This window comes from Elephas maximus, chromosome 11 (genome assembly GCF_024166365.1).
Source record: "Elephas maximus indicus isolate mEleMax1 chromosome 11, mEleMax1 primary haplotype, whole genome shotgun sequence".
In the NCBI taxonomy this organism is placed as follows: Eukaryota; Metazoa; Chordata; class Mammalia; order Proboscidea; family Elephantidae; genus Elephas; species Elephas maximus.
Genome location: NC_064829.1, coordinates 57750841 through 57770746, shown reverse-complemented (window position 1 = coordinate 57770746; position 19906 = coordinate 57750841). Strand labels below are relative to the sequence as shown.

General features: G+C 37.0%; 1 protein-coding gene across 7 annotated transcripts in view; it reads left to right on the top strand.

Annotated features, from left to right (window-relative positions):
* Positions 1–19906, top strand: part of DYM (dymeclin) — a 351008-nt gene that overhangs the window by 239078 nt on the left and 92024 nt on the right. For all 7 annotated transcript variants that reach the window (XM_049900187.1, XM_049900186.1, XM_049900183.1 and 4 more), the window contains one exon: positions 1582–1684. In XM_049900187.1, coding sequence (XP_049756144.1) covers positions 1582–1684 — 103 coding nt within the window. The remainder of the gene's footprint in view (positions 1–1581; positions 1685–19906) is intronic.

The window sequence follows — 19906 nt, the reverse complement described above, 5'->3', positions numbered from 1 at the left end:
GAGGCTACTGTAACCCCAGATTAAGGACTCTACTCTAGATATACTCTAACAAAGCCAAATGAACAGACTTCAAAGAGAGAAAACTGATCTACAAGTAAATTAACTGTGTGCCAGAACATTTCCATTTCTACTGATATTCTCCATCTGTTTCCTCATTATGTTCATGTTTTTCTTTAAATTTTTCAACATTTTAAAATAGCTGTTTTAATGTTCTTTTCTGCTAATTCCAGCGTCTCTAGGCTGATTTCTTTTTCTCCTTATATGAGTCATATTTTTCTGCTTCATCACATGTCTAGTAATTTTTACTGTTTGCTTGAAATTGTAGATGCCACATTGTTGAGTGTCTGGATTTTGTTGTCTTCAAGAATTGTTCAGTTTTGTTCTGGCAGATAGTAAGTTACTTGTAGATCAGTTTTAGCTCTTTGAAGATTGTTCATTTAGCTTTGTTAGGGGCATATAGAGTTCTTCTTACTCTGAGTTAGAATTAGCCATACTCTTAAAGCATGGCCTTTCTGAGAATTCAACTGAATGTCCATGGTGTTCAGTGAGTTTTATTCACCCTGGCTGATTGGAATTCCAACATATCTCAGCCATTCGTGACCTCCAGAATCTCTGTTCAGTTCACAGCTGCTAGATGGTTGTTCATTGCTGTGCCTTGTGTGGCCTTGCTCTGTACAGTACAGCTTATTTTTTAGCAGAAGACTCAAGAATTTCTGTAGCGCATTTCTTACAAGTCTCTCTTCTCTAATATTGTGCCATGCAAATTCCAGCTACCAGAACTTTGCATCTCTTTCTTCAGCTTTGCACACTACTGTTGTGCACTGTTTGGTTCTCATCTTTCTGAACCATATTTTGAAGTGTTTCTCTAGGTGGAAACTCACCATTATGGGGCTTGCGTATGTTTTTTTGTTTTTTTTTGAAGATCACAGTTTTGCACTTCAAATGTTGTACAATATATGAAAAAAATTGTTTCATACGTATTTTGTACAGGTTTTTAGTTGTTCACAGCAGGAGGGTTAGTCTGGTACCAGTTGATCCATCATGGCCAGAAGCAGAAATCTTAAAATACATGTGTTTAAATTCATTCTTTTTGAGAAGTAAGTATATAAAGCTATAATACAGAATCATAGACTCTATATTATAAAAAAAAAAAAAAATTTTATACTAGAGGAATATTCTAATCCAATACACTTATTTGAAAGTGAAATACAACAAACTCAAATCACTTATAATAGATTACACTATGAGTTAGTTATAGTCAGTCCATGTTGCAGGTTTTCTAAATCTCTGTCCACTGTTCTTTCCACTATAGTAATCTTTTTAAAATGTCACCTGTTTTAAACATAATTTTAAGCTGTCAAACTTTTTTTTTAATAGAAAATTTAAACATTCTCATCATTTCGTTTTTTGTTACATAGATAGTAATCCTTTTGTCAGCACAAGCATGAACAAAGAATTGTGGTCATTTACCAGTATATTTTAGAATAATTGACATGTTGTGGAACTATGTAATTCCATTTAAGTCCTACAAAAGGAGATGTTTAGTTCTTTTAATATAATTGGATGTTTTGTTTTCTTCAGCTTGTTTTCTTTGCTGTCTAAAAAACACAACAAAGTTTTGGAACAAGCCACCCAGTCATTGAGAGGTTCGCTGAGTTCCAGTGATGTCCCTCTGCCAGATTATGTAAGTAGTTACCTTACTTTGTCAATAAAAAATTGTTCTTTTATTGTTAAATTTATAAATAATAATACCCCTCTCTCTCAAAATCAGACTGCAATCTTGATGCCCTAGGACCCTTTAATGTGCAAATTTTATTTCTCAAATTGAGGGAAAATTTTTAAGTGAGTATTAACAGTTGGTTAAAGAAAAGCAACTCAAAACTGTTCATTATTAATAATTAGTAATCTTGTTATCTTAGTCAAGAAACCCACTAAATTTGTTACACAAAAACAGAAGTAGGGGTTTTGTGGGAAGTAAGCAAAGGTTTCTTACTGAACTCAAGGAGAGGATCGACCTACACCTGAAATTGAAAAGCTTTCAGGTTCAAGAATATCCTGTTTTTCTGAGGCTATTTAGTTTCTTGTTTCTGCTGCTTTTTGCTTTGGCTTTGGCCCCAACCCTTCCCTCCCCATGACATGTCCTTTTGAGTTGAGTGCCTTTAGCTAAGTGATCAGTCTTGAAGTTCTAATTCTCACTTCCTGGGAAAGAGAATCTAATTGGTGTGCTATGATTAGTATTCCACCCTAGTGTAGTCGGCCCTGGTAGATGAGAACAGCAGCGACAGGTTGCCTTTGTTCCACCTCCTTTAAAGATGAAGAGCTTACTACCACTTGACCTCAGAGGATGATGATGGAGTAGAATAGAAAGAACATTACATGATAATAGAAGAAGAAATCATGATGAGTTCCTTTAGGGCAGTGCCGCTATCTGTTACATTTCTTATGTTTCAGAACATGGCTTAGATAAGGAGGCTAAGAATAATCTTGTCATAAATCACAGAAGTTCATCAAGTTCTAATAAGGACCCACCTAAACCATTTTAAACCATCAGACAACAACTTAGTGGACAAACTTTATTAGAGACTTTAAATTCTGAGTCTAAAGTGGTGATGCATACCACACAGCTGGAGAGTTGTTTTGCTTGTTTCCTGTGGTTTGTTTCATTTCTAAATGGTTGGCTGATACGAGACTGTGGGAACAGCACCCAGTCCGGATATCAGTCACTGATAAACAAAGATAGCTGTGTGGAGCCACAACCTGGCTGGTGCTATTTTTCTTCTCTTTTATGTAGAGAGAGAGTGTGTGTGTGTATGGTCTGTCATCCCATCACGGTATTAAGTTTATGATTCCTAAAAAAATAAAGTATCTTTTATAATTTTTCCTGCTAGTAAAATATTTTGAACTTTTTAAAATTAGCATAATAGCTCGCTTCATTCTATACTTGCCATGACTTGTTACAATAAAAATACTTCTTTCTAATTGCTCCTTGGAAACTTCAGTTGGATGCCAGTGTGGTAGTGGGGAATTTTGTTTGTTTAGAACTTGAATTTGGTTCATCTGTAAATGTTTTGTTATTTTTATCTAGTTATCATTTGATCTATGTAGTATTCTTGTGTCATTCATTCCACAAAAATGTATTGGATTCATACAGTCCTGAGGTTGCCCTAGCAGCATTCTCTTTTTATAAGAGATTTGTAGAATTGATATTTCTTAGAGAAAATGTGTCATTTGTAAGTTTTTGACAATCATGGAAGTGATTTTTCAATGAAAGGACAGTACCTAAATTTGAATTCATAACGAACATGTGATTTCTACTATTGAACTTATCATTTTTAGAGTTACTGATTGACTGTTCTTGCATAAACTTTTCATTAAGTACAGATAAATTTCCTAGAGCATCTGCTTCTTAGAGATATTGGAAAAATTCCATTTGGAATCTGCCATTCATGGTCCTTATTTTAACATTTGTATGTATGAGACTTTGCAAATCACAACGTTTTCCAAATGGGTTTATGAACTTGAATTTTACTGCTTTTTCTCAGTAAGTTGAAGAAGGTGGTTAGCACTGATTCAGTAATTGTGATGATAACTGTGAATCATTATTCCTGCCACTGATCTGAAAAGTGATTAAAGCAAACAGTAGTAACCTTCAGAGTTAGCGCTGTCGTATGTTCTTCTTTCATGATAACTCAGTGTTTTATTGTCCATTTCCATTGCTCAAAAGAGTGGTTTGTACATTTGAAACCATGTTCTTATTGTCCTCTTTTAAATTGGTCATTAACTGAGAAAATAAAGAATGTTCCCTCCTTTTTCTTGCCTAGAAATTTTACTTGTTAAATGTCTTTGCCAACGACCACAAAAATTTCTGTTTCCTGGACTAATGCTTTAGACCACTTGTGTGTAAAAGATGGAAAGGGAAAACGAAAGGGCCTTAATGCAGCGTCGGATTCCCAGATGCACACTTTCCTCCAGCAGGACAGCATGGACTCTGTTAGCAAAGAGTTTGAATAAGTGCTTCAGAATAAAGATATGTTTTTCTTCCCACTGTAGTGCATAGACTGCTTTCAGCCTATCTAGAGGTTTCTGAGTTTGTTAAGAAAATGTTTATCCTCATTATACTGGGTAATTCACAAGTCAGTTGAGTAACGACATAGAAAGCAAATAGCAAGTTATAAAAACATTAATATTAGTGCTTCGTGTTTCTCTGAACATCTCGGGGGAAACCTGAAACCTTCTATCAAGTTCTAGATAATGAGGAAACTGCCTTGGCTGCCTAAGGGAAAATAAAGCAAAAATTACACTCAAGTCCTGCTGAGAGAGAGAGACCACTACTCGTCTGCCTCTACAGGGTTAATAAAGGTATCTGGGGATGCAAGTAAAGTTTAGTCGACTTGGCTGTGCTTTGTCATCTTTACATCAGGGTTTTATAAAATTTAATTCAATGGTTAAAAGCATGGAAGAGAACCGTTAAGAGAAATCTTTCAACAGAAACAAAAATTATGAATATTGTCACAATGTCATCTAAGCTTTGTTTCCCTGATTTCTAACAATCATTTTAGCAACTATTTCAGAAGGGAAGAATCTAACTTTTATTCTAGTTAGAACCATAAGGAACCAAATTATATTGCCCTTTGATCACCAAACAGTTTTCAGATTTTTCTGTAGGACTCGACGCTACAATCTAACTCCAGACAGTAAATGTGAAGACAAAAACCAGAAGGACCATGGCCAAAAAATAGTAAGGAGCCAAAATTAGAAAACTCAGCAGAAGTATAAACAGTAGTTAAGATTTATCATTGATTTGCTAAGCATGTATAGTGCAACCAGCCTGTGCATACATACTCCCGTGGTTCTGAAAGTCTCATTTTTATTTTTGTTTTCTCGTAAGTGTGCGGTGGAATTGTCCAGAGCCTACATGATGAGTGGTGATGTCAATGCCCTGACAGCTAATAGAATGTGTACTTGTATTCTTGCATTTTTAAATTTTTCTCAGTTTTAATTTCTAATATGGTAAATATCAATACATATAATCCACATAAAAGATAGCTTTTCAAGGGAGTTAGTGATTTTTGAGAGTATAAAAGGATCTTGAGATGAAATGTTAGGAAACCATTGATATGTATGATTGTCTTAGTTATCTAGTGCTGCTATAACAGAAATACCACAAGCAGATGACTTTAACAAACAGAAACTTTATTTTCTCACAGTTGAGGAGGCTAGAAGTCTGAGTTCAGGGTGCTGGCTATAGGGGAAAGCTTTCTCTCTCTCTTGGCTCTGGAGGAAGGTCCTTGTCTCTGAGCTTTTGCTTCTGGGTGATCTTCATGTGGCTTGGCATCTCTCTCCCCCCATCTCGGCTTGCTGGATTGCTTGTTTAATCTTCTTTATATCTCAATAATAGAAAGACAAATAACCCAATTTAAAAATGGGCAAATAATGTATTTTTTAACTTGATTTTGCAGCTTGTAAGCTGTGTGGCCTTGGGCAAGTCCTTTTACCTCTCTGGGCCTTGGTTTCCTCATCTGTAAAATGGAAATAATGGTAGAACCTACCACCTAGGGTTCTTGTAAGAATTAAATGAGTGAGTCTGTTGGACCTTTGGCACAGAGTGTCAGCAGTTACAATTACACTATGCTACCCACATGTGGAAGAGACATTCTGGGGCCACAGGTATTAGTTCAGAGGATGGAGACATCTCTGCATCCTCTGGTGGCAGGAAGAACTTCCTACAAGATGAGAAAATGTATGACATCATCAGATGGAGAGTTAGGAAATGCCAACAGCCCACCATTAATTAACTGATCACAGATGGGCAACAGCATCAGGAAGGGTTTCTGATCTGCCTGGGAACATCTGGGTAGTGATTTGGCATTGCAGAGTGGATTTGAACCCAAAGATGGGCCCTCACTTTGCCAGGGTGCCCCCTGACCTTGGAATTACCAGCGCTGGGCATGTTCTGGAGCCCCAGAGATGAACCAGAGCAAAATGACCACCAAGAGCAAAGCAGTGGGTCATGTTGGCAAGCCTCCAGTCAACCAGCCACCTTTCCTGAATGCCAAGCATGTGCCAGCACCCCACTAGGCCTTTGGTGAGGCAAAGACTGGCCGGGTGCTTACCAAATCACCTTCTTCTCCCTGGACACACAGCTAGGCAGTGTTTTCCAGCTCCCTTTCATCTAGACAAGGGCCACATGACAAGCTCTAGCCAGTGGTATATAGGTGTAAGTAATGTCTCCACTGTGCCATCTTCCACACTTCTCTTCCCTCATCATCTCCTAACTGTATGCAAAGATCCAGTGGGAAACTCTGAGGTCCCAGATGCTGGCCATACTTGGCCCCTTGAGCCAATCTCATGGAAGGCCTATTGAATGCATTGTTGGTCTGTGACGGGAGTGAGGAGTAAAACTTCTACCGTGTTTAAATAAAGACGCCAGCCAGAAAAGGAAAAATGTTGTATGATTCCATTTATATGAAATGGCCAGGATAGGCAGCTCTTATAGAGACAGAAAATACATTAGTAGTTGCATAGAGCTGAGGGTGTGAGGCAGGATGGGGAGTGACTGCTAAGTGTACAGGGTTTCTTTTGGGGGTGATGAAAATGTTCTAAAATTAGATTGTGGTGACAGTTGCACAACTCTGTGAATAAACTAAAAACGCTTGAATTCTATACTTTAAAACCTGTTGCTGTCAAGTCGATTCCAACTCACAGTGACCCTATAGGACAGAGTAAAACTGCCTCAAAGGATCTTTACTGAAGCAGACTGCCACGTCTTTCTCCCGAGAGCAGCTGGTAGGTTCAAACCACCAGCCTTTCGGTTAGCAGCTGAGTGCTTAAGCACTGTGCCACTGGGACTCCCTCTCGAATACTTTAAATGGGTGAAAGGTGTGGTATGTAAATTATATTTTAATGAAGCTGTTTAAAAAAACCCGAAGTGGTTGGAGCACTGGAACAAAAACAAACAATTTGTTGAGTAGATAGATGTCAGCTTGACCGGCATTACAGCATGAGGGCAAATGTGGAAAAATAAATTTTATAATTTGAAAAAATTAGTATTTTCTGGGAGAGAAGCTATGTGTCTTGAGCGGATTTGACTTTAGAAACTGCCAAAGTCAATCAGATAGCTGTTACACAGAGATATGTTTATGTTTCAGAAACCCTGGTGGTGTAATGGTTAAGAGCGACGGCTGCTAACCAAAAAGTCAGCAGTTCAGATCCACCAGGTGCTCCTTGGAAACTCTGTGGGGCAATTCTACTCTGTCTTATAGGGCCACTATGAGTCAGAATCGATGGACTTGGTTTTTTGGTTTTTTTATGTGTATGTTTCAGCCTTGTTGAAGAGCAAGAGTTGGAAACAAGCACAATATCCATCAATAGGGGACCGATAAACTCATCTAGTGCAATATCCTTTGGCCATTTTTCTTAGTGAATTAATCTGTGTGGGCTAATATGAAAAGGTACCCATCAGTATAAAAAAGTGAGTTACAGTAAGATATGTGTATATTATATAGGTTATATAATGTATTCGACAGCACTGGGTTTGTTTTTATAGTGTATAGGTACATGTCTGCTTTAAAATATGCGTTAAAATTTTCTGGAATAGTGCACAAGAAGCTATTAAACCATAGTTACCTTCGCAGAGTAGATTAATAAATACTTGGGGGAACTACTTTGAGACTATGCACATATATTGTTTCTGCTTAAACATTTCCCCACAAATTTTAGCATCCATTGGTGGGCCTTCCCTGCAGCAATTATTACTCTGGTATTCTAATGGTGATTTTTTCTGTTTATTCTCATTCGTTAGTTAGAATTCTTCTGCAAGGAAGAGTTGTCACTTCTTCCTAATATATTTATGCAGTTATTAATTTATATCAATATGGACTCATGAATATTTATTTTATTCTTTGTGTTATAATCCAATGTTGTTATTTATCTTATTGCTCAAGTTGTTCCAACTTTGGCCATTTGGAGCTGTTAGGTTGGCTCCTCTAGCCTTTCAATATGCCTTTACCTTTTTTTTTGAGCCTCCAAAGATGCTCCAGTTCATCTTATCCTTTTCCCTCCCTCAGCCCTGGAATCAACTAGTTCTCCAAGGAGGCTGTGGAAATTTGGATCAAGATCTTTATAGTTACTTTCATAATTAAAAAGTTAGTATAAAAAATCAGAGTCAAACCTTGTGAATAAAGTAGATGATCATCTATACAACAACTGCTTTTAACCTGAATAGATCCCAAGCCCCACGTTGCTTGGATCCCAGGAAGTTTCTTCTTCAGTACAATTGATTTACAGTTCAAATTAAATAGTCTCTAGCAAGTGTGCAAGCTCCCCTCCTACCACTTTTTTTCCCCCCTAATGAGAAACCTTTTTTTTTTTAATGAGAAACCAGGCTTGACTTTAACATAGGAAGACTGATTTTTTTGGTTGTGTTTTAACTTGGCTTTGAATACTCTTCTGAATTAGGAGTTCCAAAAATGTTCTGAGAAATACAGCATTTCTCAAGATGAATGTTTCTAAAGACAGTATTTAGTTGGAGGACTCTCGTTTTTTGTTTTTAAAAAAATTGCTTCATTCTTAAAAAGCACCCTTCAGTTGAGACGAACAGTGCCTTTTCGTTATTCCTGAAGAGGAAGGTTTTTGTTCTTTCTTGTGGTGTATGGTAGAATGTTCTTTGTAAGGATGTTTTTAAATTATCATTAAAAATGCTTAAATACAAAAAAAAGTACTCTGGTGTATAAAAGGAAATAGGATGTGTTTGCATTGAAATCTGGCAATGATTGATTAACTTTCTAAGTCCAGTTTAAAGAATTCCAAAAAAAATAAAATAATAAGCCATGCATATTAAATTCAGTAGCAACATGGATAAAAAAATAGATTTGTTAAAACCAGTGATCATGGCTTCTTATTTTTTTCCCTTCCCATTTTAGTGAAAAAAAATGTTCATTGTTGCTGTGAAGAACTAATACAAAAACTTCCTATATGATGTTTCTGTATATCCTTTTATTGATTAAAAAATTTGTATTTTAATTTTTTGTTTGTTAGCATTTTGTTTTTCCCTCTCTCCCTCTCTGCCTGAGTTTGTAGTTCCTAATAGCAAGAAAAGAAGTCTACTATTTAGAATTTTCTTTGATTTATCCTTGATTTACATGGCAAATAGAAAGCAGCTGTCTGTTTAAGCATCTAATTCTTAAAACCATAGTCCCCTCAAGCATCATCTGGAAATAATGTAGCTTGTAAAACAAAGCTAAGAAGAAAAGGCAATGTTTGTTTTATGTGGGATGAATGATTTCAGTTGAGGTCCTTTAATTCGGCCATTATGAGGGTTATTAAAAAGCAGTATTACAAAAGAGGTTTAAATGAAAAGAATTTTTTTGAGCTGGTATCTTATTATTATAGTTGATTATAGCCAAAGCTGCAAATGTTTTATAAATGGCACTTTATTTTCGTTTCCCCAAATAAGACCCCCAAAAAGACAGTAATCTTACTCATTCTATGAGTGGAAATTCACCTCTTCCCTTAGCTAATTTACTTTCTGAAAATAAATTGAATTTTAAAGAATTCAGCTCTCCTAATTTTTCTGGAAATTTCATGATATATGAAAATTCATAGAAGGAAAATCCTTACAGGAATATTTGTGTATCTTATAAATATGGGGAATGGGCATGAAAAACACCAGAGTTTATCTAGACTAAGGCATTATTAGAAGATAAAATTAAGTCCTAAATTATAATTTATTCATAAATTATTTGCATTTCTGAGATGTGAATTTGGATGTCTCAGCCATAGGAAGGCAGTACACCTTGGAAGGTAGAAAGGCAAGTTGATATGTCCTTTAACAGTTATCGGAGGCCATTCCATGATTGGATTGGAATGGTTTTCTTGATTTATTTGTTAATACAACAAAGCAGTTGTTTTTGGATAGTTGACATTTAAGAACTAAATGTTAAGTCCTTAAATGTACTTAAGTACCACAGAAATGAAATTACTTAGTGTGTTTATTGAATAATCAGTAGTGCTGGCAAGTTTCCTTATTTTATTTTCACGCGTATGAGTCACCTGTAATCTCACCTGGTATCTTGTAAGATCTCAAATTTGTATTTTGATTGAGGTCATGAGGAAGAGGGTATTGTGTTGCTCTGAAACATGTCTTTTTTTTTTTTCTAATGTACAGTGCTAGCTGATCAATACAGTAATGGAGATAATGATTCATCTTCTTTAGGGTCATGTTCTAAGCCTAAACAGTACTATGCCTTTAATAATAGGATATTATCTCTCTCACAGAGTTGTTTCATACTGGTCAGTGAATTCAGATTAGAATAAAAGTAACTTTTCTTTCATTAGTAGTAGTGCTTTAAACCTGTACGGTCCCTGGGTGTTGTAAACAGTTAACACACTCAACTGCTAACTGAAAGATTGGAGGTTCTGGTCCACCCACAGGTCCTCAGAAGAAAGGTCTGGTGGTATACTTCCCAAAAATCAGCCACCGAAAATGCTGTGGGGCACAGTTCTACTCGGACACACACGGGGTCTCGAAATCAGCTTGACCGCTGCTAGTTAAACCTCCAGGTACAGTAGCTCATTAAACATTCCAAGTCCTAAATTTCTCATACCCACTGTAACAGCTCCATATAATTACTAATAATTCTCCAGGTTAGTAAATAAAAGTTATGAAAAATGGTAATGTGTACATAAAGACATTCAGTAACTGGGTTTGAAATTCCTTATCCCTTCATTCAGCACATATTTATTGAGCACCTACTGTGTTCTAGGCAGTATTATCCACCTTGGGAAGACATGAGTGAAAATAAAAATCTACCCTCACGAAGCTTCTATTCTAATGAAGGGAGATGTTTAATGATTCAATGGATGGATGTGTGGATGAATAAATGAACAGATGAGTGAAAGAAGATTATAAATACCATGAGAAAATAAAGCAGATTAAAGGGATTGGGAGTGCTGGTGATGGAGAGGGTAGCAATGTAAATGGTCGTCAGTGGAGTATATTCCTCACTGAGAAGCTAAGAATTGAAAATGGAGAGTGAATGAGCCATGTATATATCTAGGGGAAGTGTGTCCTAGTAAGACAAGCAGGGAGTGTAAAGGCCTCGAGGCAAGAGCCTCAAGGAGCCCCAACAAGGCATTGTATGGCTGGGAAAGAGATTATCTGAATCATATTTATAATCTTCTTGAACAAATGCTTATTGAGGAGTGACCCAGAAAAGTTTTGGGTAGAGCAACAGCCTGAGAATTAGAAGAATCAAGATCTATTTTTGAACTACCTTTAGTTTGCTATGAACTTGAACAACTTATTTGCCATTCTGGACTTTGATTTCTTTGCCTTTAAAATGTATCTTAAAGTAGTTTTTATTTTTATTTTGTTCTCTTTTGTTTAGCTTTAGCATTTTCTGATTTCGTCATTTCCATGGATATATAGGGCAGGATTTGTATAGGATTGCTGCAGTGCACAAATAGAGGGAACCCCATTCACGTTGTATTCCATGTGAATGATGTCTCCTGAGATATCCAGAATACAGTGTGAATAGTGTGCTCTGGAATTATACAGTAGTAGTGGGCCTGGGTGCATGAAGAGGCTCAGTAGGAAATACAGAATGATGATGCAGACTTTGTCTTTAACAGTTGTAGATAGTGCACAGAGATGAACATATTTATAGATAAGGTAAATATCCATTGATAGTTTATAGAGTGCTGTAAATAAAAGACTCCTCTTAAAAGGCGTCATAAAATTTTGAGTGTCTTAATCTTAGTCTCAGAAGCCGGAAGGGCCTTTAACTGAGAGGTTAGGAGTGTAAGTTTTGGGAGAATTCTTGAAAGATTGACCCAGCCCTTTCAGCAAAAGGTTAGTCAGGCCCATAAAACAAAACTAGACTAAATGGGCACACCAGCCCAGGGGCAAGGACAAGAAGGCAAGAGGGAACAGGAAAGATGATAATAGGGAACCTAAGTTCAAGAAGGGGAGAGTTGACATATTGTGGGATTGGCGGCCAATGTTGGAAAATAATATGTATATTAGTTGTTTAATGAGAAACTGGTTTGCTCAGTAATCTCTCATCTAAAGTACAATTTTAAAAAATTGACTCAAAAAAAAAAAAAGTGATCCAGCTTTTTTTTTTAATTTCCTGAAATTGCCCCATAAAAACAATAAATAGAATACATTAACAACACAATATCTGCAACAAAACTAGATGACAAGTTAGCTGCATGAAACCCAAAATACAAACTAATAAGAGCTACAAGACCCCTGTAGCATCTCTGTGAAAGGAACCAGAAGAAAGCAATGGAACATCTGAGGGCTCGGAGAACAGGAGAACCTAAAAGTAACCAAAAGGGACTCATCGGAAAGTAGATAGGCCAATTCGAGAAAAGCACCTGAAACTCAGAGAGGTTTGCCTACTGTAATTCATAGTTGAATGTAAACAGTCTGCCTAAAGAAACTCTAGTTCTTTGGGCCCTATACGCTCTTAAACTAAACAACTGAAGCACCCTTCTAAGACCAAGCCCACTCTGAGGTGAAACAACTGGGAATAGAATCCACATTGAGTAGGTCAGAGACAACAATAAGCAAAGGAAAAAGAAAGTTCAGATAAATGTGAAATTGGAGAAGTGTGCCAAGGGATCCCAGAAAGTTATCCACACTTCACAAAAACAAAGGAAATGTAGTTCTAGAGCCCTGAAGCTAGATACTGCTATCTTTACCCACCTCTGTCTCCTAAAAAAAAAAAGGGCAGGAAAACTAACTTTATTAAAAATGAGTGGAAGAGAAGAATTGTAATCAAATACAGTGTAAAAATATAAAAGAGGATAAGAAGAAGAGCATTGTCCTTACAGGCAATGAAAGCATGCCAAAAAGATGTACCCACAAAATAGATGAATACCATAAATTGTCAAAACAAGCCAAAAGAAATTAATGCGAAATGATGTAAAATATAAAGAACGACATAAATCAAAATTATAAACACTTAAAAAAAAAATATGAGCCAGGGGTTTTATATCCAGTCAAACTGACTTGCAACTATGACAGACACAAGACAACTTTATGTACATGCAGGAACTCAGAGAATATTATTGCCTTCCCAATGAACCTACTAGAGCAGTGGTTGGCAAAGGTTTTATATAAAGAGCCAGATAGTAGAAATTTTAGACTTTGCAGACCACATGCTATCTCTGTCACTTATCTTATTTGTTTTGGATTGTTTCTTTTATAGCCCTTTAAAAACATAAAAACCATTCTTAGCTCAAAGGCCATATAAAAACAGGCCACAGAACTAATTTGGGCAGTCACGATGACTGGGGAGACATGGATGTAAAGACTGGTGGTGAGCATTAAATATATTTTAACTTGTAAAACTAACACTAAATGATGTTCATAAAGGAGAGAGTCTAGTATAGTATACTATGTGAAGGCAATGTCTCTCACAATGTACATGTATCGAAATGGAGAGAGGGAGAGAATAAGGAGGACATAAGAAAAGAAAGATAGAATGTGCAGGTTACCTTATAGTTAACCCCCACCCCCAGTAAAAAAACCAAACCCATTGCTGTTGAGTCAGTTCCGACTCATGTTGTTGTTAGGTGCCATTAAGTTGATTTGCACTCATAGTGACCCCGTGTACAACAGAATGAAACACTGCCTGGTCCTGTGCCATCCTCACAATCCTTCTTATGCTTGGAGCCCATTGTCTTCCTCTTTTTCACTGATTGTCTGCTTTACCAAGCATGATGTCCGTCTCCAGGGACTGATCCCTCCTGATAACATGTCCAAAGCGTGTGAGGCGGTGTATCACCATCCTTGCTTCTGAGGAGCATTTTAGCTGTACTTCTTCCAAGAAACATTTGTTCATTCTTTAGGCAGTCCGTGGTATATTCAGTATTCTTCGCCAGCACTGTAATTCAAAGATGTCAGTTCTTCTATGGTCTTCCTTATTCATTGTCCAACTTTTGCATGCATTTGAGGCGGCTGAAGACATCATGGCCTGGGTCAGGTACATCTTAGTCTTCAAGGTGACATCTTTGCATGTTAACACTTTAAAGAGGTCTTTTGCAGCAGATTTGCCCAGTGCAATGTGTTGCTTGATTTCTTGAGTGCTGCTTCCATGGGTGTTGATTGTGGATCAAAGTAAAATGAAATCCTTGATAACTTCAGTCTTTTTCCATTTATCATGATGTTGCTTATTGGTGCAGATGTGAGGATTTCCATTTTCTTTGGAAAGTTGAGGTGTAATCCATACTTAAGTCTTTGATCTTCATCAGTAAGTGCTTCAAGTCTTCACTTTCAGCAAGCAAGGTTGTGTCATCTGTATATCGCAGGTTATTAATGAGTCTTCCTCCAATTCTGATGCCTTGTTCATCTTCATGTAGCCCAGCTTCTTGGACTATTTACTCGGCATACAGATTAAATAAGTATGGTGAAAGAATACAACCCTGATGCACACCTTTCCTGACTTTTAAAGTTCGCAGCATTCCCTTGTTCTGTTCAAATGACTGCCTTTTGATCTATGTACAGGTTCCTCATGAGCACAATTAAGTGCTTGGGAATTCCCATTCTTTACAATGTTATCCATAATTTGTTGTGATCCACACAGTTGAATGCCTTTGCATAGTCAATAAAACAAGGTAAACGTCTTTCTGATGTTCCGTGCTTTCAGCCAGGATCCATTAGTCAATAAAACAAGGTAAACGTCTTTCTGATGTTCCGTGCTTTCAGCCAGGATCCATTAGTCAATAAAACAAGGTAAACGTCTTTCTGATGTTCCGTGCTTTCAGCCAGGATCCATCTGACATCAGCAATGATATCTCTGGTTCCATGTCCTCTCTTGAATCTGGCTTGAATTTCTGGCAGTTTGTTCCCTATCGATGTACTGTTGCAGTGGTTTTTGAATAACCTTTAGCAAAATTTTATTTGCATATCAGTGATATTGTTCGATAATTTCCGCATTCAGTTGGATCACCTTTCTTTCTGTCTTTGAGTATACCACCTGAATTTAGAGACTATCTCAAGAATAGATTTGATGCACTGAACAGTAATGACCAAAGACCAGACGAGTTGTGGAATAACTTCAAGGACAACATACATGAAGAAAGCAAGAGATCTTTAAAACAAAAGAATGGATGTCCAACTCATAGCAACCCTGTAAGACAGAGTAGAACTGCCCTATAGGGTTTCCAGGGAATGGCTGGTGAATTCGAGCTGCCGACATTTTCGTTAGGAGCTGAGCTCTTAACCACTGCACCACCAGGGCTCCACCTTAGAGTTAAGTGTGAGTAGAAGGATATTCAAATCAGATGCTGGGGGAGAAATGGTAGGAAGAAGAAGAGGTTACTAACTAACGTCAATATTGCTTAAAGTTTCAAACCAATAGAAAATGACGAACAAAAAATAAAGGGACTTGGGGAATTATATAAAGCTATTCTTTTTTTTTTTTATTCATATAAAGGTAACCATTACAACAAAAATACAAACCTTCCGAGATATCAAAAATATAATATGAAAATAAAGCAAATAAAATAAACTACATGTTGAAAGACTATATAAAATATGTGGATACATAAAAATATAAAACTATATGAGCGCATTGAAACCAAACAAATTGATATTCAACCCAAAATTCCATCAATAAGAACAAGTTGAATAAAATGGTACATTCACACAATAAAGTACTATGCAGCTTTAAAAATGAGTGAAGAATGTCTTTTTATGATGCTCTGCCACCACACAGTCATCCTTTGAATAGATTGGCGATATCCATTTGTATCTGTTTGTATTTGAAAAACAAATAGTGGAAGGATAAGCTATTTTAAAAAATATATATTAGCAGTTACATATAATGAGAGGGAAGGCAAGGGGGGAAGTGACTAAGACTAGACTTCTTTAAATATTTTTTCTTCTTTAGTTTTAACTTTAAAACTACATAAATATTTTACATGATTATAAAACAAAATTTAAATTTGAAAAACAGTCTCTATAACCAAAAAATATACATAACTTCAACAACTTAACAACAAGAAGACAACCCAACCATAAAATGGGCAAAGACTTGAATGGATGTTTTACGAAAGAGGACACTGAGATGACCACCAAACACATGAAAAGATGCTCAACGTCATTAGCCATCACAGAGATGCAAATCAAAACCACAATGAGGTACTGTTTCACTCCTATTAGGATGGCTAAGATAAAAAAAAAGAACACCAAAGGACTAATGGACAATAACTACCACAGCCTTCACCAGACTGAGTTCAGCACAACTAGATGGTGCCTGGCTGCCACCACTGACTGCTCTGGCAGAGATCACAATAGAGGGTCCCAGACAGCACTGGAGAAAAATGTGGTACAAAATTCAAACTCAAAAAAAGACCAGACATACTGGTGTGACAGACCTGGAGAAACCGAAAGAGAATGGCCTCCAGACACCCTTTTAACTCAGTACTGAAGTCACTCCTGAGGTTCACCCTTAAGCCAAAGATTAGACAGGCCCATAAAGTAAACAGTAATACACTTAGCTCAACCATGTATACAAAACTAAATGGGCGTACCAGCCCAGGGGCAAGGACAAGAAGGTAAGAGGGGACAGGAAAGCTGGACGAATAGAAATGGGGAACTCAAGGTAGAGAAGGGGAGAGTGTTGACACATCACGGAGTTGGCAACAAATGTCACAAAACAATAAGTGTATTAATTGTTTAATGAGAAACTGATTTGCTCTGTAAACCTTCATCTAAAACATAATAAAAATAAATAAAATAACAGAAAATAACAAATGGTGGCGAAGATGTGGAGAAATTGGAACACTTATCCATGGCTGGTAGGAATGCAAAATGGTACAGCCATTGTGAAAACAGCATGATAATTCCTAAATAAACTACCATACCCAAGCAATTCCACTCCTAGGTGTATACCCAAAAGGCTTGAAAGCAGAGACTCAAATAGAGACTTGTACACCAATGTTCATTGCAGCAATATTCCCAATAGCCAAAAGGTGGTAACAATGTAAATGTCCATCAGCTGATGAATGGATAAACAAAATGTGGTACATACATACAGTGGAGTACTACTCAGCTAGTAGGAGAAATCAAGTCTTGATACATGCTACAGTATGGATGGAGCTTGAAGGTATTATCCTGAGTGAAATAAGTCAGTCACAAAAGAACAAATATTGTATGACCTCATTTATATAAAAAGACAAGAAAAGGCAAATGTATAGAGACTAAAGTTTATTAATGGTATCGGGCAGGAAAGAGGAGGGGAAGGGGGAGTTATTGTTTATGGATAGAACACATTGATTAAGGGTAGAGTTGCACAGCCAATTAATGTAATTACGTAATGGTTAAGAGCTGTGGCTGCTAACCAAAAGGTCAGCAGTTTGAATCTACCAGGTGCTCCTTGGAAACTCTATGGGGCACTTCTACCCTAACCTATAGGGTCACTATGAGTCAGAATCGACTTGACTAGGCAACGGGTTTGGTTTTTGGTTAGTAATTTTTACAGCTGTAAAAAGTTGAATTGGCAAAAGTTGTGTGCAAGTCATATTTACAACAACAAAACATAAGAAGAGTAGCTGCTGAGGCTGCTTAAGTGCAGCCAAACACCTCATGGGATTTGGTTCCTTGGTTCGGAAATTTAGGGTCATGGTTTCATGGAACATCCAGGTAATTGGCCTTATAAGTGTTTAGTGCTTATGTTCTACTGCTTAGTTCATTGTATAGTGTGTGGGATCTGAAGAGTTTGCAAGCAGCCACCCAAGCAGAACAGTTGATCTCTATTCTCCTGGAACAACAGAAGAAGGAGAGTCAGGAACAGGAAATGGAAATGTGTGGCTAATTGCTTCCATAAACAACTGCCTCCTTTGCCATGAGACCAGAACAACTGGATGGTGCCCAGCCACAATTACTGAATGTTTTGATCAAAGATTCTGTAGAGGAATTCTGATCAAAAGGGGGAAAATGAAGAACAGAATTTAAAATTCTTGTGAACTCCAGAATTTCTGGAGCCATGGAGGCCAAATGTATCCCTGAAACTATTGCCTTGAGATGATCTTTAAACTTTAAACCAAAAATAGCCCCTAAAGTCTTCCTAAGACCAAACAATAGTTCACCTTAACTAGTGAAAAATGCCTGCCTTATGCTCTTCTAAGAACTGTCTACATGGACTCAATTTAACAACAAAAACTTAAAAGATTAGATAACCTTAGGGAACAGTGAGTTTATGTTAATGGGGGAGGAACAACTAAGAGAAGGAAGGTGAGAATGGTTGTACAATGTCAATGAATGTAATCAGTATCACTGAATTGTATGTGTAGAAGCTGTCGAATTGGTATATATGTTCTGCCATGTATATTCCCCACAACAAAAACAAAGTAAATAGTATTTTTAAAAAACAGTCTCGAAAACTTAAATAAATTGAGATAAATGAGCCGAAATATATATTCAGTTGGTACCATAAGCAAAGATCCAAGTAACTCTTCATCCCTAGATGAAGAACTGAGAAAAAAAGTAAATTGTTTTTATGCACCATACTCATGTAGAAACCTTGGTGTTGTTATTTCGAGACACATGTGTGTAATGTGAGATAAAACAAATCAGTAATTGTGTAATATTCTAATAGTGCTTTCCCCACTGTCCTTGGAACCCAGGATTCTTGGCACAGGAGCAGTATAAGCAGATGTAATATAGAAGAGATTGAGTAAAAACCTTCTGTCCTTGAGTTTGGATAGGAAATATCTCCATGGAATCATTTTTAAAATATCTATAATTATAGTCATTCTGGTGAAAGGTTACAACCCTGACACACACCTCTCCTGATTTTAAACCATGCAGTATCCCCTTGTTCTGTCTGAACAACTGCCTCTTGATCTATGTACAGATTCCTCATGAGCACAATTAAGTGTTCTGGAATTCCCATTCTCTGCAGTGTTATCCATAATTTGTTATGACCCACACAGTCAAATGCCATAGCATAGTCAATAAAACACAGGTAAACGTCTTTCTGGTATTCTCTGCTTTTAGCCAGGATCCATCTGACATCAGCAGTGATAATCCTCATTCCACATCTTCTACTAAATCCGGCCTGAATTTCTGGCAGTTCCCTGTCAATATACTGCTGCAGCTGCTTTTGAATGATCTTCAGCAAAATTTTGCTTCCTTGTGATATTAATGATACTGTTTGGTAATTTCCACATTCATTGGATCACCTTTCTTGGGAATAGGCATAAATATGGACCTCTTCTAGTCAGTTGGCCAGGCTGCTGTCTTCCAAATTTCTTGGCATAGACGAGTGGGCACTTCCAGTTCGTTGAAACATCTCAGCTGGTATTCTGTCAATTCCCAGAGCCTTGTTTTTCGCCAGTGCCTTCAGTGCCGCTGGGACTTCTTCCTTCGGTACCATTGGTTCCTGATCATATGTTACCTCCTGAAATGGTTGGACATCGACCAGTTCTTTTTGGTATAGTGACTCTGTGTATTCCTTCCATCTTCTTTTGATGCTTCCTGTGTCATTTAGTATGTTCTCCATAGTATCCTTCACTATTGCAACTCGAGGCTTGAATTTTTTCATCAGTTCTTTCAGCTTGAGAAATGCTGAACGTGTTCTTCTCTCTTGGTTTTCTATCTCCAGGTCTTTGCACATATCGTTGTAGTATTTTTTTTTTTTTTAGTTGCCCTTTGAAATTTTCTGTTCAGCTCTTTTACTTCATCATTTTTTCCTTTCAGTTTAGCTAAGCTACTTGACATTCAAGAGCAAGTTTCAGAGTCTCTTTCAACATTCATTTAGGTCTTTTCTTTCTTTCCTGTCTTTTTAAAGATTTTTGCTTTCTTCACGTATGATGTCCTTTCACAGCTTGTCTGGTCTTCAGTGATTAGTGTTCATCATGTCAAATCTGTTCTTGAGATGGTCTCTAAATT